Consider the following 16,931-nt stretch of genomic DNA (forward strand, 5'->3'; position numbering starts at 1 on the left):
TGAGGAAGAAAGGACACAGGTATATGGGTAACAGCTGAGCAATTTTAACTGAGAAAAAAAAGCTCTAATAAATAATGAGATAAAGGTTAAAAGATACACAGTAAGTGGGAACAAGTGCAATTTACAGTATGTAGTGGAATTTACATTATTAAAATGATAAATTTACTTACAAAAATTTACTTCTCATCTATAAAAGTGGTTACAAGGACTTTGACAGATTCTAAGTTGTCATATGCGTGCTGAAAAAAAGAAACGAATGGCTGAATAAGTAAGATAATTTGCATGGTCAAGTTGCTGTTGTTGTTTTTTTTGTTAACACTGACTATTACTTCCTCAGAAGTTCTGCATAAAAAAGAAACTATATCAGAGCATGTTTCCAGCAATAACCCTTAAAAACGAATGCGCACATACTTTAGTTAATCATACTAGATGCAAAAACTGCTTTAACTGCTTAAAAAATAATTATCTCTGTCAATAGGAGGTATATCATGTTAAAGTTACTCAGTCTTTATTCCTATTCTGTGCTAGTAAACGAATGGTCTCGGTGATAACTACATTTGCTATATTCAGAGCTAACAACAATATTGTCATTTTACACAACACTGCTACGGTTAGGCGCTGACTCTGGCGTTGCTCATAGACACCAAAATGCCTGTCGGAGCCGCTAGCTCAACTACAACACTGGTTCTAAGGGCAATTTCTGAATACTCTAATACATAAATAAAGTAAATAGATAAATACATGAATAAAGTAATACATAAAAATACTACCAAAACACATTAACTCTAATGAAGTATGGCACAAAAGCCAAGAACTAATACTAAAATTAAGAGTAGGATATGTTAGCAAGACTGTTACATTAAGGTTAGCTAGGTATAGTTAAGCAGTAATTAACTTAAACTCAAAACTCCTACATAACTCCTATATTTTATATAAATTCAAAGTTTCACATTCTTCCAGAAACCCGACATATTTTCAGTACATTAAGATAAACTGTTAAATTATACTTACTGTAAGGTCTGACAACATAATAGGCGAAGTAACCTCCATCTTTGTCTCCTTTGTCTCAGTGGCGCGAAAAGATAGCGCCCCCTTCCCGCCGCTGGTATGTCATGTTGCTGGGCAGAATTTGTTTCAATTTCCAGCATGTGTGTTCTTACTCATTTCATTTTCTACTTTTGCTTCAATTGTATTGCCCTCGTTCACATGTTACGGTCAAAATTAAGCCTGTTCTGTGTGGATACTTATGCTTATAGTATAGCCATGGCCATTAATTGGTATGCCATACACACTGAGAAATAAAAAATTAATCCTCTTTCAGAATTTTAGTACACCATACACACCTTGGTCCACATTACATTATAAAATGTTTTATTTGTTGAAAGTAATAAGAAAAGGATTATGGAAAACAAACAATAAGTAAACATTTTATTTACTCAGTTAATATACTTATAATACATTGTTCATCTACAATTTATTTCACTAAACACAGGGCTAGCATCAAATTACAGCGCTGCTAATTTTAGGTCCTGTTGTTAGATTCTGAAAATAACACACAAAATATGTTAAACTGTGCAACACATCAAGTGTGTTAAGCTTTTTACACATTTTTTCAATGTTTACACATTTTCTTACACATGTTATGTTAAAATTCACACAAAATGTGTTAATAGTGTAACAACACATTTTTTGTGTCATTTTTTAACACATCCTTTCTAAGAGTGTAGATTCCTCCTCATGGTCGTAGCTGCAATTTATTAGATAATCAATTTCTGTTGAACTGAAATCTAGGAAACAAATATAAGTGTACTTATATGTTTCCCACATGTTTCAATCTCATGCGATGAGTCCAATCAAGGACCAGAGGAACAAAACAAAACAAAACAAACACAGAGAGAGCAGTGAGGAGGAGACAAAAAGCTGCAAAGAACAAAACTCCTGACAGTTTTAAGCTTTGAGATCATCATTGTGGTATTAAAAAAACCCATTTTGAGCTTTTTATCTTTGCTGTTTTTGCCAAAGAAATGGAAACAACTGTTTTTGCAACAGGAAGCTAGCAGCAAAGTTCCTTAAAATTTAAAATCTTTTCTAATTGTCTGTTGTAAGTTTTCCCAAAGTCACCAAAAAATATAAGAACATTGTGTTGACAAACAATTACATGTAAACTGCTTTGGTTTTGGAAAGGGTGCATGTATTCCACACAATCTGGAAATACGCACAGAAAAGGGCAAAACAAATGTAAATTAAAAAGGATGAACTAAATCCACATTTGGCATGAGTAATTATTACTATTTGCAAATGACTGCTATATCAGTTTAGACAATAAACGATACTCAGATTTAGTTTATGTTTTTATTTATTTATTGCAAAGTAATAGGTTTATAGGTTATATAGCTTTATGAAACCTGAAAATAGGACAACGCTCCCACAACTAAAACAGCTGGTCCTCTGATTACATCAAACAGAAAACAGATGTCAGAGCACACAAACCAGAGGCAGCCACATAACTTCATCAAGAACCTCAGGACATGTGTAATAAGTATATTCATTTATTTCTTGATCATAGTGACTGTTTTTAATGCAGTTATATCCACATACCCAAGTATGATTATCTAGATATCACAACTTGAACTGACTTATCTCATGATTACAAAAAGTTTCATTAACAATTTTAAATTAGTCTTTTTCCATAAAGGCATTTTGAAGAAGAATGTGATGTAGTAAAACGGTCACAAAGGGTCCTGGGTCCTTGATGTTAATCAAACCTCTTGTGGAATTGGGTGATTAAAATTTTGAGTTGTTTTGATGCAGATTTTAGCACCAAATTATATAAAACAGCATCAAAAAGAACAAGAATATGATATCTGTGTTTTTATCAACATAAGACTCCATTAATCTAATTAAACAACCTTCATTCTTTTGCTATTGGTGAGGAAAAAAGAAAAAAGCACTCTCTTAAACAAAATGAAACAAGACTGCCTCATTCTGCTGAGACCGTGGAAAGAGTCCCTTCACAGGCCGGTGGCAGTTGGGAAACCAAATCCCACAACTTCAGAGCCCAAGTTTACGCATTCCTTTTTAACCATAATGGACACTGGGTGCCATCATTTTGCCACAGCCCTGCTTCAGCTCCTCTGAGCTTTCACCTTCTTGCATGAATGACGTGTCACTCCTCCACATCATCTCCTGACAGCACTAAGTATGACGACACTTCCACAGTTCTGATTAAAATCCTCACCCAACCTTGGTCATACCAGCCATGATCATTGTTAGTGCTGTGGATGGCATGGCCCAGGTTTAGGTGACTATTATGTTAGGTGTGCAGGGTGGAGTTTAATTTTTTTTTTTTTTTTTTTAAAAAGCTATGAGAAGTTGTTTGTTAAAATTATGTTTTAAAATTAAGTTAACATGTTTTAACTTTGTTCAGTTGTTTTCCTTCACCTGCATTAATTAAATAAAATATTTTTATGTTATTATTATTATTTTTACCAGAAATGCAGACACAATGGAAACATTACTACATCACATCATTCTGTGATCAAACAAGACCTGATGTCCACTACATGCTCCATGTTTTTTTCAATTCCAATATTTATAAATCTATCGCAATAAAGAAAAATCGAAAAAGCAAAAAAAAAAAAAAAAAAATTCTTCTGTTTTTTTTTAGAGACTATACCTTACTATACAACAGAGAAGATGTCAAAAACAAAGAGAGAATAACGATGCACGCTCAATCATCCAGGTAAAAACATCCCAGAAAGTTGATCCAGTTCATCTGGACGTTGTGTTTTCAGTTGGAGAAACGTTTTGTCACTCATCCAGGTGACTTCTGCAGTCGAAGAGAGGACAAGTTTCATTTGGTAAAAGTGACACAAGAAAACAACCAAAAAATCTTCCAGGTGAATTAGATAACTTCTTCAATGAATTGAACACACAGAGAAAAAAACACTTCCTACTTCTTTGGCCTTGAAAGAACATGGCAAGAGAAAAATAGTATAAACGCTTTAATTATTTATAACCACGAATGTTTTAACCCACAGTGAATCTCTGAATATGTTATTAATTTCTTTTCTAAATTATTTCAACATCTTACTCACATTGGAATACTTTTTACTTTATAGCTTTTAAACAACACATCTCTCAAATTACCAAAGAGTTTAAAGACAGATGAAAATCTGAGTTTTGCATGAAAGAACTGGAAATCAAACTCATGTCAGAATCTTTCAGCACGAATGGACAGCAGAGGGCAGCAACAGCAGAGAGGGGAGAGGAAGAGGCGACAGATCCAGAGAGAGAGGAGAGGTGGCAGCCACTTTAGAGAAACGAGAGGAAAGAGCTCTAAAGAGGAGGATGGTGCAGCTGCAATGGCAGGAGTCATGGCTTGTGAATGAGCTAAAGCACTTTTTAGTATTGCTTAATGTTAAATTGCTTTAATGGCAATCTGTTAAAGTGCAGTTATTTGGACATATAGACATAGGCCACTTTTATCTAAATGTTTCTCACAAATTCAGACAAAGACTTTGTCATGACACTGATGAAATGAGCCGCATCATGTAGTATTTCTATGTGCAAATCTGTCAGTATCTGACAGTATCTGTCATGGTGTCTAATGCCTCAGGTTCATTGTCATGCTGAAAAATGAAGCCGTTGCCAATCATTCTTCGCTGCATACGAGCTGTCGCCACTGATTTCCAGTCCAGCTTCCTTGTTGAGTGGTTTGTTATGTGTAGATAAAGCACTGATTTACTCCCAGAGTTAGGTGCTGTTTTTATGCTTGGATGACTCATAGGTCAGAGTTAAGTGGCTTAACAGACAAAAAAAGAAAAAGAAAAAGAAGAAGTCTGGCTCCTTGGAAATAAAATATAAAGAAATGAGGAGTTGCTGGAGATTTTTGCACAGTACTGAATTTCTAACCCAAGTTTAGCATCGGAAAAACAAACAAACAAACAAACAACTCAAATCCAACCAATAAGATGGCAGCCACATCAGCAAAAGCAGGAAAGTCAACTGACAATATAAATTCCACCAACTGGACATGAAAATCATTGATCTGTCTTTTTCTATTTAGAATACAAAGTGTTTAATAAAAAGAATGCAGTGCCAATGTCTGTTTTAATTTAATACATCCGAGGCTGAACATCGAATATTTATGGCTTTGGTTTTATTTTTGTTTTGGTATATTTCGATGTCACGGACAAAAAAAACAAGAGGTATAATGTTGCCATGGATACAGTGAGACAGACTACTCAACCCCTGTTTTGTAGCTTTTAATTTATTAATTAACATTTTGAAAATGTCAAAGATAACACAGTTTGACAGGCATTAGTAAGAAACACAAGAGAAAATTCAAGACTTCAGGATTTGTACTGCCTTTTTAGATTTACTTAAATAAAGTGTTCAATGAATGATCATCATATAAGCCACATTGCTAATAATCCTTAGTTTACATAATGGGCAAACCAACAAGTTTTAGGTTAATTAGACGAGTTAATTACAAGGCTATTACATTAACAGCCTTGGAAAATGATCTTTAACCTTTGTATGGTGTTTAAAGCCATTGTATTATTGTAGGGTCTACCTACGATATGAAGCGCCTTCAGCCAACTGTTGTGATTTGATGCTGTATAAATTAAATTGAACTGAACTGAACTGAATTAAATTGTATTTTCAGTCTGTAGAAAAATTAGAAAATTGATGGCTGACTTTGTGTGAAGAACATGTACATGAACATCATGAACGGTTTAAAAATGTGAAGCCTAAGACAGATTTTTCATATATATTTTTCCAGTTATGCATAATTCATTTATCCCAATATATGGGATAAATGAATTGCATTCAACGTATAAATAATTAGAGATTATAAAAATAAGATATTTAGACATATAGTAAAAAAATCTGTCAGTTTTAAGTTAATCCATAGGAACCCTTCGAAGATGATATAAAATACTGTGTGGTAAAAATGCCCCAAACATTGTTTTTGTTTTCTATTACAATACATGTAAACGTAGTGTTGCTCTTTATTTTGCAGTGAAACTTGAGCACAGGGCCATAGCAAATTTTTGTTTTGTAAGCATGACTGTGATTTGTTTAGATCTTGATATTGACTCAGCTCTATAACAGTCATTAATGGACAGTCCAAGTTCAGATTTGCAATAAAGTCTGAATGTTCTAATGCGATGCATCTTCCCACCTGGAGATCCACTACCTGCAAATTATCGAATCACACATTACATCACACTGCATATTATGGAGTACTATTTAATAGGTTATTTAAAAAATATTTTAATCTGACATTCAGTCCATGTCTTGTTATTTAAATATCTATGTCATGGTCCTGGGTCTTTTGACCCAGTGTTTGAGTTTTGCTCTGTTTCTTGTAATTTTACATTATGTTTAAGTCCACTCGTTGTTCTAAAGGTTAATTCTTTAGTCCCTAGGTTATTCTGTTTAGATTTTGTTTATTAGATTTCCCCCTGTGTCGTTGCCCTCTGTGTCTCTCTGTGTGTCTGTGTTTATATAGGAGTGTAAGTTCGTGTGCCCTGTTCCCCCTCCTTGTTTTATTCCATCATGTTTATCCATGTTTCCCTCGCTCTCTCCCTCGCTCCCTCTCGTCAGCCTCTTCTCCACTCCCGCATCATGTTTCCTGTTTTATTGTGAAGGTCCCGTGTTTTCATGTTCATTCTGTTCAGTCTGGTTTCCCGTTCTTGTTATGGTTATTAGTATCAGCTGTTTTCCTCGTGCGTTCTCACTCCCTCGTTATCTTTCTGTGTATTTATGTCCGCATCTCCCTCAGTTCCGTGGCGCGTCCTCCTTCTTAGCTGTGTGACACTCCCTGTTTTCCCCGTGTACGTACCATGAGTATTTTCCCAGTTTAGTTTTTGTAGCATTTTGCCTTTTTCCCAGCAATAAAGCTGTGTTTTTGAGGTCACGTACTGTTTCCATGAGTTTTGCATTTGGGTCCTTCTCCTGCCTGCACACAGCCAGTTCATGACAATCTACAGAAGTTTACACGACATAACTAAAGTTTTATTGATCAAGTAGAAAGAAAAGTCTCACAAACATGCATTTTGTTTGTCTTTAATAGATACACATTAAAAAAATTAACAAAAAATACACTTTGGCTGTTAATACTTAATACACACAGAACTGTCCAAATGTTCAACTGATAAACTCTTTGACTAAAGTATTATTATTATTTAAAAAAACAAAAACAAAAAAACCAACAGCTAACTAACAACTATGTACAACAGCTTTCATTTGCTCCTTTGCCGCAGGGGGTCACCACAGCCGGTAGCTCCATATGTTTGATTTGGCAGAGTTTTACACCAGAAGCCTTTCCTGACACACTCCCAGAGAGATTTGTGAATCTGAATTTTTTGGCTGCTAAGCAAAGGTGTTAACCACTACAACACTGGAGGTGCTGAACAAAAAATAAACAAACACACAGAAAAACTAAAAAAACCCACACAGAAAACTATTTACTATTGTTAATATTATGAAATGAAAACCATATGATAGCAGTGGAGTAGTCGGAGGTTAAGTTTGAAGAAGCCAAGTGAAAAAATAATCCTAGAATATCGGATTATACTCAGATCTTATTATACAGATACAATTTTTCTCATGCATATATGTGTGCATTTTTCATACTGTTAAATAGCATTGAAAAGGCCAGTAAACACTGAAGATTGCCTGGGAGGATTTAGCTGCATGTGTCTGAAGTAACAGTTTTTATGTGGTTGTTACTACACAGGAATAGAGCGCAGCAGGGAAGCAATCATGATACCTGGTTAGACTGTGGTTGTTTGGAGCCTCTGCAAGATCTGTGCTGTTTTTAGTCTGTTGTGTTGGGACTTAACAGTTGATTTAGTTTTGAATGATAATGAAACATGAACAGGACTTTTGTATATCAGATAATTAAAGCTGAGTTTGTGATTTAATACATGTAACTCAGAGGTCCTTAATGGTGTGAAAGTTAAAAATGTAAAAATTCCCTGACTGTGTTAGGAATCTTTCTTTTTTTAATCACTATGAGAGGGAGCACACTGTGTGACAGTGCATCAGTTAGATAACAACATACGTGTAGGTCTTGCTTGGCTTCCTCAAATTATTGCCCCCAAATAATATTGCACTACTACTGTTTGATAGAGACTTGTAAAGAAAGAAAAACAGCGTGGTTAATTAAAATAGTCACTGGTATTTGTATTTATTGCATAAAAACCCCTAAAAACATGAATCGACTGACTTTGTCTGTAGTTTCTATATGACATGATTTTCTGACAAATGGCACCATAATGATTGTAATTATACACAAATTTGCATGTAAAGTACCTGCTGATATTTACCTGCTGATCATTTTTACTATTATTATATACAAGGATTTTTGCCAACATTACAACACAAGGATTTTAAACTAATCAACTGCATTAGCCTGTTCTAAAGAGTCATTGCATGAATTCAGTATTGCAGTATTAAATGCAACATCTGTTTGACTAAATTTATTTTTACATTTAAAAAAACACATTTAGGTAACTATCCAAGTAATGTATCCTATAAGAAATGTTACGAAATGTTAACACAGATGGACACACAAGCAAAAACAGTTGAAACTGCTTGCAGCTTGCTACGTGCCGTGCTGTAAGTTCATCTCTTCTGTAGATTAAATGAATTTTGTGAAATGCACACTGGACTTGGGAAATAATCAGTTATATTACAGTAAATGCAAGAAAATGAACTGGGCAGCTAGTACATTGATCCATGTGAGACTAAGTTTTGCATTCTAACCTGTTGTTCCTCGACTGGACTTTGTCGTCGGATGAATCGATGTAACATTAACTTTAAATGACTCCTAAACTTCACACCAACAAATGCATAAAAAACGGGGTTCAGGCAACAGTGGGAGAAAGCAATGAGCCTACACACGTAAAATGCATAGTCAAGCTGGATGCTTGCTTCACATTCATCTAATGACGGGACCACATGAGCAGGCAAGGCCCTCAAAAAGATTACAACATTGTACGGCACCCAGCCAATGAAGAACACAGTGACTATACAGAAGACTAACTTGACTGCTCTGTTCTTCGTGTGAGATCTTGTTCTTGTGATTCTTTCTAGTATTTGAATGTAGCAAAAAGTCATGACTGCAAAAGCAACTAGGAAGAAACCATTCTGTTGGATGACACCAACAGTTTCCCACATGGGATGACTATATTCACAGCCCTGTGACTCTTTATCTTTGTGGTGGACCTTGGTGATTGAGCTGAAGAGTAGGGAGGGCATGGCTGCTCCAGTGCTGATTATCCAAATCAGGACAGACAGAAACACCCCGATGGAGTGTTTAGGTGTGCTGAGGTCAGACAGAGGATGGACCACAGCCAGGTACCTGTAGATGGTCATGATGGTCAGGAAGAGAATGCTGCTGTAGAACCCAGTGAAGAAGATAAAAGTCACAACTTTGCAGAGAATTTCAGAAAACACCCATCCCTGGACGTGGTAAATGGCCCAGAAGGGAAGACCGATGGTGAAGACGAGGTCAGAGATGGCCAAGTTGAGGATGAAAATGTTGGTCAGAGATTTAAGATTTTCATACAAAGCCAGGATTATGAGGACAAGAATGTTTCCTGTCAGGCTCAGTGTGATCACAACAGAGAAGAAAATCGGAATGGCAAAGGATCCAAATATCACAACTCCACTCTTATCACAGATTTCATCCTCGTAGTAATCGTCATAACTGAAGTTGAATGGATCATAGCTGGCATTAGTTGAAGTATTCATTTCTGTCAAACCAGTACCTACAAAATAAATATAAGTAAATGACTTTAGTGACATGTTACAATAGATTTTTCTTTATGAGTAAAAAACAGCATGGAAAAGATTTCAAATAAAGTACCTTCTGCTTGATGAAATCGATAGCTTCCTAGATGAGATACCTTCTGTGGAAGCTTAAAAAGAGAATCATTTATAAACTCGTGACATTTTCTTTTCCTACTTCTGTTTTTGTGGCCACACCTGTTTTGCTCATATAGTAAGTAGGTGACCTGTGATCTTTTTTGGTTGTAGCATTATCCGCATATCTGTGAAATGAAATTTGCCGACTTTATAATGATGGAGCCCAAAATTCTGCATTTGTTTCTTCTGCGTCTTTTTTTCCCAGAATATATCATTAGGTAAAACAAGGAAATATACAACTTCAGGATACATTTGTTTTTGAGATTTTACAACCCCAATTCTAAAGAAGTTGGAACTGAAATGTTCAGTTCATTTTTATTTCAAACATGTGCATTCACAATCATTACAAAATATCATTCCATTCTTTTGTTTGAAAAGGAGTAGGCAGAAGTATGCACTTATTAGTCCGTACCCCCTCAAATTTTACCTCTCATTGATTTAATTTTCTTTTAGCCTTAAATTAAACAAACAACATATGGAGCAAACGTAAAGCAAAGACAAAAGAAAACAAACAAAACAAATAAACAAGCCCCACCACAATAATGTCAATAAATGTCAATAAAAGAGAATGCAGTTATTTACATTCACAAATATATCTGAAATGAATCAGATATCAGATGTTTCAGACTGAGAAAGTGTACGGTTCTAAGAAGAAAAAAAGGTCCCTTTGAATTTGATGGCAGCAATACATTTAACAAAAAGTTGGGATAGGACCATGTTTATCACTCTGTAGCACCCCTTCTTTTAACAACAGTCAGTAAATAAGTGGACACTATGGACACTAATTTCTGGACTTTTATGAGAGGAATGTTGTTCCATTGTTTTCTGATACAGGATTCTAGCTGCTTAACAATTCTGGGTTGTTTTTGTTTCATGATTGGACAGATGTTTGGTGAAGGACCTGGACTGCAGGCAGTGTAGTTCAGCACCTGGAATATAGATGTGGTATACCATTTAGCATTGCCTTGCTAAATTTTTCCAAAACCTTCCCTGAGAAAAGATGTCAATTGTCTATCTCTTTTCCTTTCCTATCCCCCAGTCATGTCTGTTCCAATTATAATAACTTAAAAGTTAAGAATGAATGAATAAATAAATAAATATATACATAAATAAATATTTTTTAAATAAATAATAATAAACATCAATCAAGTGGACCAGTATGGCAAAGCCATAATTTTCGACTTGGAAAAATGAATCTGCTGAGGCATTTTTCTTGGCCTGCAGATAATAATTCTGATTGCTAAAGTGCCGAACAGGACAAGCAAAAACAAACAAACAAACAAAAAAAAAGATGTCAAGCTGCTCCTGCCATGGACACTAATATGTACCCCCATACCATCAGAGATGTGCTGATAACAAGCTAGATGATCCCACTCCTTTAATTGCTGTCCATCCACCCTGAGGACTAGGGATGGGTATCGTTTAGGTTTTATCCGATACCGGTGCCAAACCGGTACTTTTGAAACGTGCCGGTGCTTAAACGGTGCTCAAACCGGTGCTTAAAGAATGGAGAACACAAAATTGGTCCAAAAACCTCTCATGTTCAGCTGTTTTTTTTGTAAAAAGATAACAATGTTAGCCTTTTCTGCAGCTATAGGGCATATATGGTCTCACTCTTCGCTGGAAGCAGTGCTTAAACAATGAAAAAAACACAAACTTTGTCCAAAAACCTCTCATGTTTAGCTGTTTCCCACTTTTTCTTTGGTCATTTTAGCCTTTTTGGCCAGGGTGAAGGGAGTATCTGCCGTCAAACAAGAAGACAGCCGCATGTAACGACGACGGTGTTTGCTAGTTCACCTTACATGCATTAATGTAATAATGTGGTTAGCGTACTCAACGTAAATTACACACGAACAACATTAAGCTACTCACGCAGAGAAGAACGGCTGCTGCTGCCATCATCATCCTCATCATTTCTGCTACGCTGGCAGGGCTAGGGGCCAGGACTCTCCCCTTCGGGTTTTTGGGGGATGTTGCTAACTCCAGGTCCGATAACAGGCACCACACCCGCAGCAGATGTGCACGGTGTGAGGTCTCGCAGCAAGCTATCAAACACGGCGCATTTCTCGGCTTTAAAAAAAACCGCTATGTGTCGCCAGGTGTTTCATCAGATTTGAGGAGTTACCTCCTTTGACAGTATCACAGTATCAGCTTAAAGCACTTGTTGCAGGCTGCTGAGTTTGCATCTTTTGCTGTGAAATACAGCCAGACTTTTGACCGCTTCGCCTTGGGCATTTTTAATCTGTAGCTCTGCTCTAAAAGAACGTACGTACCTGGGCCCGCCTACTATCCTCGGAAACGTAAAATGATTGGCTAGAATTGGCTCAGGAAAAAAAAAGCACCGAAATAAAGCACCGAAATGTGTGCTGCTTTTCGGTCTGGTTACTACCGTTTATGTCAGAACCGGTGCCATCATGGCACCGGACACCGGTACCCATCCCTACTGAGGACCATAGCCTCAGACTTGGAGGTGCTGATTCTCATTCCTACCGTTTCGCACTCAGCTGCAAACCGATCAAGTGTGAGCTGGAGGCCACCATGTGATGAAGCCAACAGAACCACATTGTCTGCAAAAAGCAGAGACGAGATTCTGTGACTGCCCAAGTGGAAGCCTACCGCCACTTCGCTGGTGACAAATGGCAGCCCTGGGGAAGTTCAGCACCCACTGGGAGCGAGTCTAAATTATTGCCAGCTATGTGGACCAAGCTCTTGGAATGATTGTATAAGGATTGAATGACTCGTAGCAAGGGACCAGACTCCCCATATTCTTCAAAACACTTTGAGGAACATAGTTAAATTCCTTCTTCAAGTCCACAAAACACATGAAACTGGTTGGGAAAACTCCCACGCACCCCCAAGTATCGACAACAGGTTAAAGAGCTGGTTCAGTGTTCCATGACCGGGTTGAAAATTGCATTGTTTTCAGTCCATATCCGAGGTTCGACTAACTGATGGGCTGTCCTTTCCAGCACCCTGGCATAGACTATCCCAGGGAGGCTGAGGCTGAGAAGTGTGATCCCTTATAGTTGGAGCACACCCTCCGGTCCCCTTTCTTGAAGATGTGAACCACCACCCCGGTCTTCCAATCCAGAGGTTCTGCCCCTGATCTCTATGCAACATTGTAGAAGCATGTCAACCAAGACAGCCCTGACTTCAGTCACCTTGGACACTAAACTTCCAAACTTTACACAGTATGTGGTCTGTCCTAGAGAGAGAATTTCAGACCTACTGCACGCTAATGTCAAGGATGAATACAGTTCCTCCCCCACTGGGTAGGTCAGATCATAAACTAATTCACCTCACCCCCCTGCTCCATGCCTACTGAAGAGCGAGCCTGTGACCACTAGAAGTATTAGGAGGTGGTCGAAGGAGGCTTTAGCAGAACTACAGGGCTGTTTTGAAGTGACTGGAAGATACTGTGTGAACACATGGGAACACTCGGTGAGGACGTCACTGGGTTTACTGAGTGTATCACTGACTACATAACCTTCTCCACCAACATCATTGTCCCAGCTCAGAGTGTCCATTGTTACCCAAATAACAAGCAGTGGGTTAACATGGAAAGCACTCTGCAATGACAAGAAGAGCAGGTAATGGAGAGAAGCTGAGAATGCTTCAGGCATTATTATAAGGCAAGATCAGAGAGGCTAAGGACAATTACAGGAGAAAGCTGGAGTGTAAACTCCACCAGAAGAGCATGAGAGAGGTGGGGAGTGGCACAAAGACAATCACTGGATTCAGGCCATCTAACAGCGGAGGAGGACAGAACTAATGAGTTTAATGTGTTTTTCAGCAGATTCAAAACTGCAGTGAATGCTCACCCCCTACTGATTTACCTGTAGTCAGCCTGCAATACACAGCCACACTACTCTCCCTCCCTCCCTTTCCACATTGCACCGTAGCCTCCTGTAAAAGTATTGACATCTGTCCCCCACCTATCACTTTCACTCATGAGGAGGTTCAAACACAATGAAGACTCCACTCAGGCAAGTCTGCTGGGCCAGACGGGGTGAGTCTCCGTGTCCTCAAGGCCTGTGCCCCCCAGCTTTGTGGAGTCTTTCATACATTGTTTATGATGAGTCTGAGTGTGCAGAGTTTCCTTCCTGTACCAAAAACGCCACTTCCCAGGGACCACCAGGATTAAAGGTCTGTGGCACTGACTTCCCACGTCATGAAGACTCTGGAAAGACTCCTCCTTGATCAGCTCCGACCTATTGTCAGGCCACATCAGGATCATCATACCAACCACACCTTGGAGGCGATGATGCCATCATCTACCTGCACAATCATGTCTACGCCCATCTGGACAAGTCGGCGAGCACTGTGAAGGTCGTGTTTTTCAACGTTTCCAGTGCATTCAATACCATCGGGCCAGCCCTCCTGGGTGATAAACTTACGGTGATGCAGGTGAAGTCCTCTCTTGTGTCCTGGATTGTTGATTACCTGACAACAATCAGGAAAAACTATAATATGTGCATCTTCAACATTGTATGTCTGACAAGGTGATCAGCAACAGATGGGACTGTCCTCTCCCCTTTCCTCTTCACCCTATACACCACAGACTTCAGCCACTGCAAAGAGACCTGCAATCTTCAGAAGTCTGACTCTGCGGTGGTTGGATGCATCAGTGAGGGTGTTGAGACAGTGTACTGGGCTGTGGTTGACTCCTTTGTCACGTAGTGTAAGCAGAATCATCTGTAGCTCAACATAGCAATGACCAAAGATTTGATTGTGCACTTTAGGAGAACCTGTGACCCCTGTTTATATCCAGGGGGTCAATGTGGACATTGTTGAGGACTATAAATACCTCGGAGTACACATAGATAATGAAGTGGACTGGGTTAAAAACACCACTGCACTTTACAGGAAGGGCCAGAGTCGTCTCTATTTTCTGAGGCTGCTGAGGTCTTTCAACATCTGTCGGAGAATGCTTAGGACTTAATATGAGTCTGTTGTGGCCAGCGCCGTCCTCTATGCTGTTGCATTCTGGGGCAGCAAGTTAAGGGTCACAGATGCCAACAGACACAACAAACTGATCCACAAGGTCAGTAATATTGTGGGGTTGGAGCTGGACTCCCTTAAGATGGTGTCGGAGAGGCAGATATTGTCCAAGATAAAGTCAATGCTGGACGATACCTCCAACCTACTCCATGACGTGCTGGCCAATCACAGGAGCATGTTCAGTGAGAGACTGAGATTACCCAAATGCACCACTGAACGACACAGGAAATCAGTCCTGCCTGTGGCTATCTCTCTTTACAACTCCTTGTGAAATAAAACCCTTTTCCATTGGTGCCTACTCGGATCAACTCGCCACAGTTTTCAGGGTTTTCCATTAGGTCATAGTACCTTGTACCAGATACTTTTTTAGTAGCTGCTCACCCGGGGTTCCAAGCAATCTAAGCAGGTACTAAAATATGATGTCGTCAGACTACATGCCACCAATTGGCTGGTCAGTAGTGTCACTCGATGAGTCATGACTCATTCACAAAAATCAAATCCACCATTTTTGAAACCCGCAAATGAGGGAAATGCCTACAAAAAACAATGCCGTTTTCCCCTGACTCTGACGAAAAGCCACAGACTGAGCAGCCAGTATATTCTTGCCTCGACGTCCACCTTTTGTGTAGCATTTGTGTCACATATTAATTACGTCGTGGGACGAGTCGTGGAGATCCATGGCTAGTCGATCCAAGTAGGTAGTAATGGAAAAGGGGCTATAGTTACATACTTTTGGGCATGCTCTACAGTGAAAATAGCAAATAACAAAATTTTACATTTTAGAGTTAAATGTCAATCATATGTATTTTTTTCTCTGTAATAATCTGAATATTTATAATTGAGCTATTTGTATATTTTAGAGCTACTTCTTATATTTTGGAAACTTTTTAATATATTGTATTCTTTAATTCAGTTTAGTGTGTTACTTAGACTTACTTACTTACTTACGTAGAACTGTTATTGTTATTGTTATTGTGTTATTGTTACTTTTATTGTATTGGAGCAACTGTACTACATATTTTTTTAGGGGTTAATAAAGTATTCTGGTTTTGATTCTGATTCAAATGGCATTGACCTTATTTCTTCCTCTAAAAATTTAAGCAGTTAAAACCCAAATAATCAACATGGTCACAAACTATTATAAGTAAGGGAAATACAGGGAGTATTGTAGTTTAAATGAAACTACACTTTTAGAAATGAGAATTGATACTCACTACACTTTCACTTCAATGTTCAGGTAGTAAAATTAAAGTAAGTTCTCTGGCTTCTCAAAGAACAGAAAATCCAAATTTTGCATTCACAGCCATAAACCAGAATCTTCAGGGGGGTTTTTTTGTTTGTTTTTTGTTTTAACTCAACTATAGTAATATCACCAAAATGTTCATTTCTAATTATTAGTGCTCCTGTGGAAGTTGTAAAGGTTTAAAATAGAGAGTAAATGCCAGAAACAGAAACAGAAATCCAAATTAGATGTCACGATGTCTGTTCTGCGTCACACCACATTATTAACAAATGATTGCTTTCCAATTTTTGAAAATTTATTTAAGAAAACACTCATGAATTAGAATGAAATGTATATTGAAAAATTACAAGCTTTCTGAAGGACATTCATATTGATTTATGCTATTAGATTCAAGAGTCATTTCATTGTCATTCAGCACAACCTCAAGGACACAATGCAGAACAAAATTACGATGCACAAGCTCAGATTAAAACAAACAGAAAAAACCTCAGTACAAGGTTTAAAAAGAAGTAATAAATACATAAATATAAAATATAAAAACAATGGTACATATTTAAAAACACAAATAAAAAATGAATCAAACATTGATCGAGAGATGTTGCAGTGCTGATTGCAAAGATTTTTTTTTTTTTTTTTGGCAGATTTGTAGAGTATAATAATCTACCAAACCTTTTCTAATCACAAAGCTGCTCTGCTGACAAGAGTATAAGGAAAGGACAAGTAAAATGGGACACTCGTGGGA

General features: G+C 37.8%; 1 protein-coding gene across 1 annotated transcript; it reads right to left on the bottom strand.

Annotated features, from left to right (window-relative positions):
* Nucleotides 1–7,061: 7,061 nt before the first annotated feature.
* xcr1a.1 (chemokine (C motif) receptor 1a, duplicate 1) lies at nucleotides 7,062–10,277 on the bottom strand. Its single transcript, XM_031736615.2, has 2 exons — nucleotides 9,887–10,277; nucleotides 7,062–9,788 (listed from the first exon to the last, which is right to left on the bottom strand). Exon 2 carries the CDS (start codon nucleotides 9,769–9,771, stop codon nucleotides 8,740–8,742), a length of 1,032 nt encoding a protein of 343 aa, XP_031592475.1. The 5' UTR covers nucleotides 9,772–9,788; nucleotides 9,887–10,277; the 3' UTR covers nucleotides 7,062–8,739.
* Nucleotides 10,278–16,931: the final 6,654 nt, after the last annotated feature.

Source organism: Oreochromis aureus, linkage group 23, assembly GCF_013358895.1.
Source record: "Oreochromis aureus strain Israel breed Guangdong linkage group 23, ZZ_aureus, whole genome shotgun sequence".
Lineage (NCBI taxonomy): Eukaryota > Metazoa > Chordata > Actinopteri > Cichliformes > Cichlidae > Oreochromis > Oreochromis aureus.

Coding starts and splice junctions, on each gene's coding strand:
- xcr1a.1 (XM_031736615.2), bottom strand. CDS start 9,771: ATGAATACTTCAACTAATGCCAGCTATGATCCATTCAACTTCAGTTAT.